Source organism: Carlito syrichta, unplaced genomic scaffold, assembly GCF_000164805.1.
Source record: "Carlito syrichta isolate Samal-C Ts95f unplaced genomic scaffold, Tarsius_syrichta-2.0.1 Scaffold255087, whole genome shotgun sequence".
Lineage (NCBI taxonomy): Eukaryota > Metazoa > Chordata > Mammalia > Primates > Tarsiidae > Carlito > Carlito syrichta.
Window position 1 is genome coordinate 221,370 of NW_007199183.1, and position 11,940 is coordinate 233,309.

Sequence of the window (11,940 nt, forward strand, 5' to 3'; positions counted from 1 at the left end):
CCATTGTTCTGATCTAATGACCAATCTAAAGAAAAATTGAACAGAGCCTTAGAGACCTGTGGAGATGTATATAAATATGTGTGTGTGTGTGTGTGTGTGTGTGTGTGTGTGTGTGTGTGTGTGTGTGTAATATTTTAAGAAATATTAATTGAAATGAATCCAGTTTTGGTGAAAGGCATAAATTTACAAAATTCAAGGGTCTCTGCAATCACAAGAAGATAAATTTAAACAAACAAAACAAAAAGCCCTGACACAGCCCAATCAAACTGCTGAAAACCTTAAAGGAAAAAATCTTCAAAGCACTTGGGGAAAAAAATGAGGAATTACATATAGGAGAACAACAATTTGAAATGCAAAAGATTTCTTATCAGAAACTATGGAGGCTGGAAGACAGTGGATAAAAGTGGTGAAAGAAAAATCTGCCTAAAGAATATTTTTGCTGTCTAGAATTTTCTAGACAACAAAAATCATCCTTCAGGAATGAAGATACAATGAAGGCCTTCAAAAATGAGGAGAAACTAAGAGTATTTGGCCACAACAGATCTCTTCCGTCTAAAACAAACACTAAAGGAGGTTCTTAGGTTGAAGGAAAAAGCACCAGAGGAAAGCCTGGAACTCCAGGGATGGCAGAAGAGCTTCGAAATGGTACATGACTGTATCAATATAGAAACAAAATTGTGTCAATATAGAAACATTTTCTCTCCTGAAGTTATTTTGGATAGACATGACTGTTGAAAACAAAACAGCATTGTTTGCTTTTATTTATTTCATTTTTATTTCTCTGTCTGGTCTCTGCTGCTTGCTCAGTCCGGAGTGCAGTGGGACAGTTATGCCTCACTACAGCCTTAGACTCCTGGGCTCTGGTGATCCTCCCATCTCAGCCTCCTGAATAGCTGAGACTACAGGTGCATGCCACCATACCTGGCTAATTTTTATTATTATCATCATTATTATTTGTAGTGACAAGGCCTCACTATGTTGCCTAGGCTGCCCTTGAACCCCCAGGCTCAAGCAGTCCTCCAGCTTGGTCTTAAAAGGCTGGGATTACAGGCATGAGCTACTGCGCCTGGCCTGTTTTTATATTTTTTTGAATACCTTTTACAATGAAAATTTGTTATTTCCATCTGCTTTAACATATTTTTTTGCGTATATTGACACTAGCAATGAAATGACTAAAAGCAATTTAAGATTTCTTACAGTTCTTTTTGTTCACAATATGTATCCAGTTAGGATTTCCATCTTACTACTGTTTTTTTATTATTAATGTATATTCAACAAAAGATCTGCTATTAAATTACTGTGCCTCTTAAAAGAAATCTCATTTGTGTGGTCAAGCTATCAAATCAATACATGGTTAATTTCATTTACTTAATTTTGCTATCATATTTTAGAGATTGCTTTTTAAGTTAATTTATCGTATAATTTAATAAAATATATACATGGGTCCAGAGAAAGGGTTGGCAAGCCACAGCCCCTGCGCCTAATCTAGCCTGTGATCTGTTTTTACAGGGCCTCTGAACTAAGGATGGTTTTTACATTTTTAACCAGCTCTGACACAAGCACACACACAAAGAGAAAGGGGGGTAGGTAGAGGGAAAGAAAGAGAGAGAATATGCAACAGTTACTATATGTGCCCCACAAAGCCTTCAATATTTACTGCCTAGCCCTTTACACACAAAAAAGTATGATCCCTGTTTTGGAGTTAAATCTACAAAACAAAGTACCCTGAGAGATATGAGCTGAGTTCTGCCTCATTTTATTCTATTCTATTTTCCCGCATTCTACTTCCTCCCTCCCTCCTGAGGCAATCTTATTTATTTACTTATTTTAGTTTCTGGTAATCTTTTTGTTGTGTTTTGGTGGAGGCAACCACACTTCTGTTGACGTCACCTCTTTTCTGCTTCCTTGAAACCCCTTTTTCTCCTACTTACCTGCTTTCACGAAACAACGTATCCTGGGCATCCCTGATAGTGGGTTAGGGAGACAGTCGTCATTCTTTCCTGCAACTGCATCGTAGCCCAGAGTCTGAATGGCATGTCAACCGGTTCTGTCTTGGTGGACACTGTCTTGCGCCCAGTTTTCTATCTTTACAGGCAGTGTTGCTTTCAGTGGCCTTGTGCTTACGTCTGTTTGGGATTCTGCCAACGCAAGTTTAGAGTCCGTCCCTGGAAGTGAGTCCTGGGCCACACAGATGACCGCTAACAGTGCACTGGTTTCTCTGCTTAGAGCTGCTGGAGCCCTCTGCCCAGTGCCTGTCCTTTTGCCTTTCTGGCACCTGGGTGTCGATGCCCAGCGCCCTCGGACCACCTGACGAGGCCCTGGTCAGACCTTCAGGTTTTGCTAATTGGACAGGTAGGAAGTGGTGTCTCCGTGTGATTAAGTTGCATTGCTCCTGTGAGGACCCATGTGGCAGGGCTGTTTCTTCTCTTCTGAGTCTGTTCACATCTCTTGCCCATTTTTCTGTAGAGCAGACGGTTGTTTTCATCTATTTTTAGGAACGGTCTGTGTGTCACAGATACATACATACAACCTTTGCCTGTTAATATAAGTTGCAAATACTCCTCCCACTTGTCTTTTTTACCTTACTTATTTATTATTTATTTACTCGCTTTTTGCCATGCAAAGCTTTTTGCCATAAAAATTGTCATTTTTATGTAGTCAAATTTGCTCATCTTTTCTGTGATTGCTTTTCTGGCTTTGGAGTCAGATCTGGGAAAGTTTGCCCCAGTCCCAAGTTGTAGAAAAATGTGTTCTTCTCATATTTCTATGGTTTCTTTTGTCAAATGCCTTTTCCCTTTTGTTTAATGTACATGTCAGTTCCTTTTTGAAGGTACCCACAGGGCCCTTTCGCTAACTATCCTAGTGATTGGCTACTTTTACTTGTGTGAATTAGACCACAGAAATGGGATGGGTGTGGTGGCTCACGCCTGTAATCCAAGCGATTTGGGAGGCCGAGGTGAGAGAATTGCCTGAGCCCAGAGGTTCGAGACCAGCCTGACCAACATGGCGAGACCTCAGCTCTATAATAAATACAAAAATTAGCCGGGCATGGTAGCACACATCAGGATTGCCTGAGCCCAGCAGGTCAAGGCTGTGGTGGCCGTGATCATGCCACTGTACTCCAGCATGGGCAACAGTGAGACCCTGACTCAAAAAAAAAAGAAAGAAAGAAAGAAAAGAAAAGAAATGGGTCTGTGCCTGCCCATCCACTCAGCCTGTGCCTACCGGTACACTTGGCCTCGCAACCTAGCTTCTGAAGAGACCCGTGTGTTTATTTCCAGGGAGAAGGGACTTGCCCAAGAACTCACAGCTCCATCTGGGGATTGTGACTCTGGCCAGCCTGGGAAGCGCAGGTTTATGAGCATCTCCTGCATGTTGGACACTTTGCAGGGCATATCATCGTTGTTTATCCCTGAGCGGGAGTTCCTGTTGCTGTCCTCACTGCAGAGGCATGGAGGCTGGGGAACAGAGAGGCCAGTCACTTGCCCAGAGTCACACAGCTAGCAACAGTCCATCAGGCTCAGGCACCCAGGTCTCTGTCTCGGAGCTGGGACCTCCTGCTCGGCATCTCATCCCTGCACTCCCTGGGCCAGACTCTGGGTGCTTGTGACCCCGTGGCAGTGAGCACCGTCCCTCTGCTATGTTCCTCCACCACAGGCTGGGAGCAGCTCTCCTGTGTCCGTGTGTCCGGGGGCTGGGGCAGGACGGCTCACCAGAGCCACAGAAGGCCCCCGAGGGAATGTCGTCTCCTGGGAGGCCCTTGGAGCCACTGGCTGAGGCTCAGTGTGTGTCGCCTCAGCCCCGAGCGCGGGACGCTGCCGGGAGCCAGAGGTGCCTGGCCTGCCACTTGCAAAGTGATCGCCCTCGTGTCCATCCATCCACTCACATTCCCTTCATTCTCCTCTCCAGCCACTGTCTCTTCACACCTCGCTCGTGCCCTCTGTGGGCAGACCCAGGACTAGCCGTGGTGACCCAGCGACATGGGTAGCCGGGCATGTTCAGAGCCCACGGTGCTGTGGCGGGCAGCTGTAGGCGCACAGGATTGCGTGATAGCCCAGTGCAGCGCCTCCCCGCACCTTCTTCTGTGCTAGGTGTGGGGGACTGGCAGGGCGGAGTGAGGAATGGCTGAGCTCTCCTGTTCGCCTTCCTGAGACAAGCAGTGCTTAGAGGCCCGGGTGTTGTCCAGTCCAGGCCCAGAGAGGGAAGGGGCCCTCCCCGGGGCACACAGGAAATCAGCAGCTAGACCGAGAGCAGGGCCTCCCGTGCACCCTGACCCCAGGCACCCTGGAAGTGGCAAGAACTGTCTGCTGGCAGCCCGAGTGCTGTGCTGGTGGTGGGGACATCCAGTGGCTTCCGTCGCCCAGGGGGAAGTGCCTGCCAGTCCAGCGGGGCCAGCGCTTGCCGGAAGAGTCTGAGTGCGGCTCCCTTTGCATCTGGCCGCATAGACCCGGTAGCTCCCCCCACACCCTGGGACAGGGGTGCCAGCTGTCAGGGTCATCAAGGTCGCCGTAAAACTGCCAGCCGGCACCAATGGCTCCTCTGCTCTTTCCCAGCACGAGTGGTCGAGCCATCACGCTCAGTGATCACGCCGAGGCCAGCCCTCACACGGCTCGTGGCCAGCAGGAAGGGCCCTAACACGCTTGCTGCCTGGCCGTTGGCTTTTACAAGGCCCTCATGAACCGGGCCATTTCTGTCCCCTCTCGGGAAGTACACAGAACACGGCTTTTCGTTCTCCTTGAGAAATTTGTCTTGGGAGGCAGGGTGAGCTGGCAGGGGCCCAGGTGACTCTGCAGTGGCGACGGTGGCTCCTGGACTTGCTGCCCCGCCTGGGCCTTCAGGCCACCCCCGGGAGTGGCTGTTGCAAGAGGATGTGAACCGCTGCCGTGCTAGCCCTTGATGGGCACCCAGAGATTGCCAGGGGGCCCCCATCTTCCTCCAGCCTTTCCCTGGGTCAGCCCCCAGGGATCCAGGTGCCGGGCAGCGGGCAGCAGTCCAGGGAGGGCCGGCCTGTCTCTCTGTGTTCAGCCCTGGACCATCCCCAGGCTCCAGGGCCTGCCAGGAACCTCCCTCGCTGAGGGTCGCTTCTGAAGCAGCCCTGAGCAGAGCAGCCATTTGTCGCCCTTCCTCCTCCAGGAACTTGCTGGGGCGGGAACTGGCCAGCAGAACAGACCTGTGGGCCCCAGGGCAGCAGCTGGGGTGGGAGAGGCGCCACTATGCCTGGCGGTGCCACCTTGAGCAAATCCCTCCATCACTTTAAGCCTCAGTGTACCTCATCTAGAGAATGGGTCTCCACCCCCCTTATTCTCTGGCCTCAGCTGAATTCATGAAGTGCTGCATTTAGTGTGAATTTGACAGATACATTTGAAAGGCTGGTAGGAAATATGTCTGCAAAATTTGAAAGGTATGAACTCTGCTTTTGAAAGAATTGTCCAAAAGCTCACTTTGTGCTGGCAGGGCCCAGGCGCTGGAGAACTGTGCTTGTGCTGGGCCGCATGGCGGCGCTCCAGGCACTGGAAAGTGGGCCGGTCTGGCCCAGCAGGTGGGCCTGAGACCTCGACTGCGCTTCCCGTGGCTGGTGGTCACTGGCCTGTTGTGCAATATTGCAACTTAAAGTCGTGTCCTCTGTGAGTCTGTCGAGTGGAGCGACTGGTTAGTCCTGGGGCTGGGGCCCCACCCAAGCCAGGTATCGTAGGGCAGAAGCTGAATGTGATAAGATGCTCTAAAGAAAGCAAAACCAGTGCTTGATGCTTAATAACGCCAGTCTACGAGGCAGGAGGCTGTGAAACATCGGGGACGGTGCTTGGAAAATAAAAAGCGTCTTGAGCACTGAAATCCCTTCTGTGGTTCTGGCCTTATGGGCTGTTTCCAAAAACACCTGCTCCCACATGACTGAGGCTCCTCCGGGGACAGTAGTCTGGGACTTTGTGAGCTGTGAATGGTGTGATGTCCAGAAGCAAAACTTGCTCCCGCATGGCACGTGACCCTGGTGTTGATGGATGTCATGAGGTTCGAGAGGGGCCCTTGGGCACGGCCGGCACCAGTCCAGCTGGGGAGGGGCCATGCCTCTGGATCCACGTGCTGGGGGGGAGGTACTGCCGAGTGAGGGTAACGGGCATTGACCTGGCAGGGAAGAGGGGCTGGGCAGGCGGGCGGGTCCCATGATGCCGCACGCGTCTTGGAGGCCTGGTTGTGGGGGCCCAGCGCAGCCTTCGCCAGACCCGCCCGCCCCAGTGCGCGGCTGTCCTCCCGGCCCTCCCCAGGCGGGCGCCTGTGCTGTGCTCCCAGGCCCGCCAGCATGACCGGGCCCGCTCTGGCAGGTGGTGAGACGCTACAAGGCGACCATCCAGCAGACCCTGGACATCCTGTTCCTCCGGGAAGGATCCGAGTTCCTGAGCAGCACAGACGCGTCCACGCGGGACTCCGCTGACCGCACCATCATTGCCTGGGATTTCCGGACCTCCGCCAAAATCTCCAACCAGATTTTCCACGTGAGTGGAAGTTGGCATCGCTGTCAGTTTTGGCTGCGGGATGTAGCCCTGTAGTGCTGGTCTGCTGGGGGTCCCGGGCCCTGCCTGTGGGAAGGGGCTCAGCTGTCTGAAGTCTCCAGGATGGGGAGGCAAAGGCCGGGCCCCCGCCAGCTGCGTGCAGGAGTGCTTGCTGCAGGCGTCCAGATGCCGCTCCTTCCGCTTCCCAGCACAGCCACTCCCAGGTTGGGGCGTGGGGGTGTAGGGGCGACCTAATCCAGATGTTGCCCAACCTGGGAGCCCCCGCCCTCCCACCTCCCAGCCACGCAGAGGGGGTTTCCGACTCAGTGGCATTGGCAGGGCAGCGACCCAGGAGTTCAGAGCAGGGCCCCAAGTTAGAGCTGCGACCTGCGTGCGGGGCCTGGAGCCAGTCCTTACCGGAGGGGGGCCCTGGGCCTGTAGCCAGCCTCTTTGACCTCCACTCTTCTCATTAGAACTTTGAGGATAATAGTATCGCCTGCCTTGGAGCAGTTCTGAGAATTAAGAGAGAGCGAATATTTATGAAGGGCACAGAACAGTTCCAGGCACAGGGAGCGCTCCCTTATGCTCTGACTGTCGCACCCACCACCACCACCACCACCTCCACCCCCGGAATTGTTGTCATCAGCATCTCTTATCACCACCGCCACTGACACTGCTGTCCGCATTGTCACCATCACCACCTTCTCTTGCCACCACCACGGTCACCACCACCACCGTCACCACCACCATCTCCTGTCACCACCGCCACCACTGTCATCACCACCATCTCTCCCCATCACCACCATCACTGCCATTATCGTCACCATCGGTTGAGAGGCCAACTAAGCCATGACTAACGTCTTTGGTGCCCCTGCTCTGAATTGAAAGCGTCCGTCATGTGTGTATGGTGTACATCCATGTGTACGTGGAATATGTCTAGTGGGTACGCCTTCTTTTCCTCCCTGCCTTCTTGTGCTCAGAGGGCCCTAAATGACCCTGAGCCAGCCCCCTCTAGACCTTCACCACGGGGCTTCCTGGTGCCACCCACGGGGAGGGGCTGGAGGGGCATGACTGGCCTCTGAGGGCATCCTGCCTCCAAGAGTCCCAGCAGAGCCCAGGGAGTGGGGCAGAAAGGGTGCCTTGCGCCTGAGCCACTGGCTCCTGCAGCCACACTCCACACTTCCTTGTGAGGTGACATCACACCGGGGAAGCCATTATCTGGCCCACGCAGCTTCTGTGCTGCGGACAGCTCATTCGCCTGCAGCCGTGACCCCCGCTGTCCACACTGCCCTCAAGTCGGGGCTCATTTAGAGTGTGGCTTAAGGACAATACTCAGAACAATGTGCAGCCAGGCTGGGGGCGTTCGAGGTGTCTTCTCTGTGACCATGTCTGTCAACAGCCAGGTCCAGCCCCGTCCCTTTGTGTCTGGCAGTGTGTTCATGCCTTTCTCCTCTTGTCTGGCCGTTTAGCTCCTTGCTGTCTATGTGTTCTGGCTGTGGGGGGGCTGGGCTGGGCCGTGCTCCCTCTGGATGGGGGAACTGGGCACGTGGATTTGTTTTCCATCCCTGTGACAAATTACCACACTTGTTGGCGTAAAACAACACAATGGACCGTGCTCCCTGCACTTTGGGAGGCCGAGGCAAGTGGATTGCCTGAGCCTGCGGGTTTGAGACCAGCCCGGGCAACTTGGTGAGACCTCGTCTGTACAATAAATAAAAAATTAGCTGGGCGTGATAGTGCGCACCTGTAGTTCCGGCTACTTTGAAGGCTGAGGTGGAAGGATTGCCAGAGCCCAGCAGGTCAACCCTGGGATGGCCATGAGTGTGTCACTGCACTCCAGCCTGGGCGACAGAGTAAGAAGACTCCAACACACACACACACACAAATAAAAAGAAATAAAATAACACAATGTATCCTCTCACAGTCTGGAGACCAGGAGATCTTCATAGATGTGAAGTACTATTGGGTTGAAATCGAACACTGGCAGGGTGTGCTGCCTCTGGAAGTGCCGGAGAGCCCCTCTGCCCCACCAGTGCTGGTGGCTGCGGTGTGGCAGACGCGTGGCTGCACCCTCATCTGCAAGGCTGGCATCCTCACATAACTCCTGCCATGGTTCAGAAGACTCCCTCTGCTTCGCTCCCCTAGGGATACACGTGATTGCATTTAGGGTAATAACGTAGGACCGTCCCCTCATGTCAAGGTCCTTAGTTATGTCTGCAAAGAGCCTTTTTTGGACCACATAAAGTAACTCTCCCAGGTCTCCGTGATTAGGTCATGAACGTATTTTGGGGGAGTCATCTTTGAGCCTTCCACAAGGGATGCCAGAAGCCTCTAAAAGCTGGAAAAGGCCAGGGAAATGGGACTCCCCCCACAGCCTCCAGAGGGAACACAGCCCTGCCAACACCTTGAGGTTAGCCCAGTGAGGCCTGTTGAGGCCTCTGACCTCAGAACTGCAGGGTGACCAATGTGTGTCTTAAGCCACTAGTCTGTGGGAGATAGTCACAGCAGGCCCAGGGCCCCAGAGCAGAGCTGGATGGCGTGTCTCAGAGGCAGAAGGCTGGGCGGGGCCTTCTCCGACCTCTCTGGCCCTGCTGTTTTCCAGGAGAGATACACCTGTCCGAGCCTCGCCCTGCACCCGAGGGAGCCGGTGTTCCTGGCACAGACCAACGGCAACTACCTGGCGCTCTTCTCAGCCGTATGGCCCTACCGGATGAGCAGAAGGCGGCGCTACGAAGGGCACAAGGTACCCCATCCCTGTCCCCCAGGTCAGGTGCCGAGCATGGGCCTCAGAGCTCCCTCCGGGGGAGCACTAGACACGGGGCCCCAGCGCATGGAGCCTCTGGGTGGGAGACGCTGCCTTCTGGGTCCTGGGTGGATGCGTGCATGTGGTCCATGTCTCCTCGGGGCCATAGCTAGTCTTGACCCCAGCACCGGGCTGGAGGCATCGGCCAGTTCACACAGATAGGCCATGAGAGTGAGGCGGAACAGGACAGAAGAGCACAGGGCCGTGTCTGCATCCTCCCCTTCCCCACTGAGGCCGCGTGGCTGGGGACTCAGTGACTCGTGTAGCCCGACACCCACCCTCAGCGGTGCTGGAGGGGATCTGGCTGGCTTCTGCTGCCTGGCCTCGTGATATAGCACCTATGCCGGGGCCCTGCGGCGTCCGGGAGGAGCTCAGAACCAGGCCACAGGATGCCGGGTGTGAAGCCAGCTCCACTGCTCGGCAGAATGGGCCCTGACCGGGAGCCTCGAGAGCACGACGACCCTCTCTCTCACCCTGTGTCGCCCCTGCAGGTGGAGGGCTACTCCGTGGGCTGCGAGTGCTCGCCGTGTGGTGACCTGCTGGTGACGGGCAGCGCCGACGGCCGCGTGCTCATGTACAGCTTCCGCACGGCCAGCCGGGCATGCATGCTGCAGGCGCACACACAGGCCTGCGTGGGAACCACCTACCACCCCGTGCTGCCCTCCGTCCTGGCCACCTGCTCCTGGGGAGGCGAAGTGAAGGTCTGGCACTGAGCCTCCGACGTCAAGCTTCTGGTGCCAGGGACCCTGGCCTCTCCTCCCTGGCGAGTGGGAGCCCAGCGGGTGCAGGGATTGGCCGGAGGCCAGATCTGGGCGGAGGCTGCCCCCACCCTCTGAGTCTCCGTTTCCTGTTCTGTTAAATGGGGGGACACATCTGTTTGGCTTAGGGTTGTGAGAACTGTGTTCGTGACAGCTCCTGGCAGGTGCCACTGGTACTCAATAAATGTGAGCATTTTGCTGTTTCTGAAGTTCTTGGAGCAACGGTGTGTTGGCCGCTCCTCTCGCCTCCTGGCTCCCAGGCCCACCAGGGCCCTGGGACAAACAAGAGTGGGCGCTTGAGATGGGAACTCTGCTGGCCCCGATAAGGAGTCCCAGTGGGGGATGGGCCTGGGTCTCAGGTCTGCTCCCAGGGACTGCTGGGGCTTGGAGGCCCTGCCAGCCTCCAGGACCCCGGCCCGTCTTGCCCCAGCTGTGGCCCGCTGGGTCCCTGGTCTGCCCAAGCCTCTTGTCCAGTGGGCATGCTTGCTGGCTGCACAGATGCGCCATCTGGTAAGGAAGCGATGTGGAGAGGCAGGGACCCTGGTGACCCTCCTGCCCAGGTTGATGAGACACAACCCCACCCGAGCCGTCACGGAGGGCTGCTTCAAGAGCCCAAGGATCTGCTGGCAGGTGAGGGTGGGGCAAGGCTACTTGGGAGAACTTCCTGGAGGAGGCAGACCTCGACCTAGTGAGGAGGGCATCCCTGGTAGCGGAGTCAGTGAGAAATGCAGAGGGGGCGGGCCACAAATTTAATATGTCAGTCACGGACCACACTCCACCGTCTTCCCCATGAGTGCTGGGGGACTGTCAGAAGGCCCCCTGTCTACCAGGCTACCTACCTCACCCCTGTGCTGGCACACACCCTCGCTGTTTGCCACCTGTGGAGTTTGGAGCCAGGAGACTGGTTCAGGTCCCCAGGCTACCCCCTGCTTGCCTGGGGCCTTTGCTGATGCTCTGCTCCTCTGAGCCTCAGTTTTTTCACCTGTAAAGTGGGCCCACTGGGACGAGTAGGAAAGATGACGCAAAGGAAAGGACTTTAATTGTTATCCCGTCAGTTTCACTTGGATCCACGCCGTCCACATCCCCGCCCTGAAGGCCCGTTTCTTTTTCATGATGCACCCCGAGCTCTGATGCTTCTGGCTGGGGACACACAGGACCCGGCAGGAAACCGCTGCGGCTGTGTCTCAGCACTGTCCTCTGTGGATCTGATTTCTTAGCCCGGGCCCCAGGTCCCGGGTCCGGCTGTCCGCGAGCTCCTTCCTTTTTGGGTGGTTTCGTTGGGAGGAGTGGCAGGTATGTGCCACGCTTTTATCTGTGTCTTTCCCCAAATGCTTTTCTTCCAAAGAGCATCCTTAAAGATTGCCTTTGATCTTCGGCACGGTGTCAGGGAGTTCACCATTTGCAGTTTTAAAATAAGAAAGCTAAATTTAGAAAGAGTGGAGCTGGAATGAAAAAGAAGCGTGGTCCTTCCCTCCCACCTTCCTGGGGCTGAGCGCCTACCGTGATCCTCACCTGCAAATCTGAACTGCCAGCTCCAAAGCCATCTTGGGAGCAAGGTGGCTCTGTGTCACGACGCACACAGGCTGTGTGCACTGCCTGCTGCGATGTCTCACGCGCCGCGCAGGGCCTTGACTTTTCTCCAAGTGGGATGAATGCTTGCGGGCCTACTCAGGATGGCTATGGTCTCCACTGAGGCGGAAGGACACGCCCAGGGCCTCCTGGTATCTCCTCCCCAGATTCACTGGGACTCTCTGTGCAGCAGGGCCTCCCGGTGACCAGAGGGTCCCTGGAAATTGCGTTGATGGATGTCCTCAGGCTCCAGAAGGGAACTGGCCAGAGGGGGCCCAGGACTTGCCCAAGGGGACAGTGTCGGCTGGTTGCACAGCCCAGGTTG

The 11,940-nt window shown here is 55.1% G+C and overlaps 1 protein-coding gene across 1 annotated transcript in view; it reads left to right on the forward strand.

Annotated features, from left to right (window-relative positions):
- Positions 1 to 10,255, forward strand: part of WDR25 (WD repeat domain 25) — a 145,892-nt gene extending 135,637 nt beyond the window's left edge. The window contains exons 7-9 of the mRNA XM_008052067.2: positions 6,318 to 6,488; positions 9,088 to 9,228; positions 9,780 to 10,255. Of these exons, the coding sequence (XP_008050258.1) occupies positions 6,318 to 6,488; positions 9,088 to 9,228; positions 9,780 to 10,001 (534 nt within the window). The 3' untranslated portion in view covers positions 10,002 to 10,255. The remainder of the gene's footprint in view (positions 1 to 6,317; positions 6,489 to 9,087; positions 9,229 to 9,779) is intronic.
- The last annotated feature ends 1,685 nt before the right edge of the window (positions 10,256 to 11,940 follow it).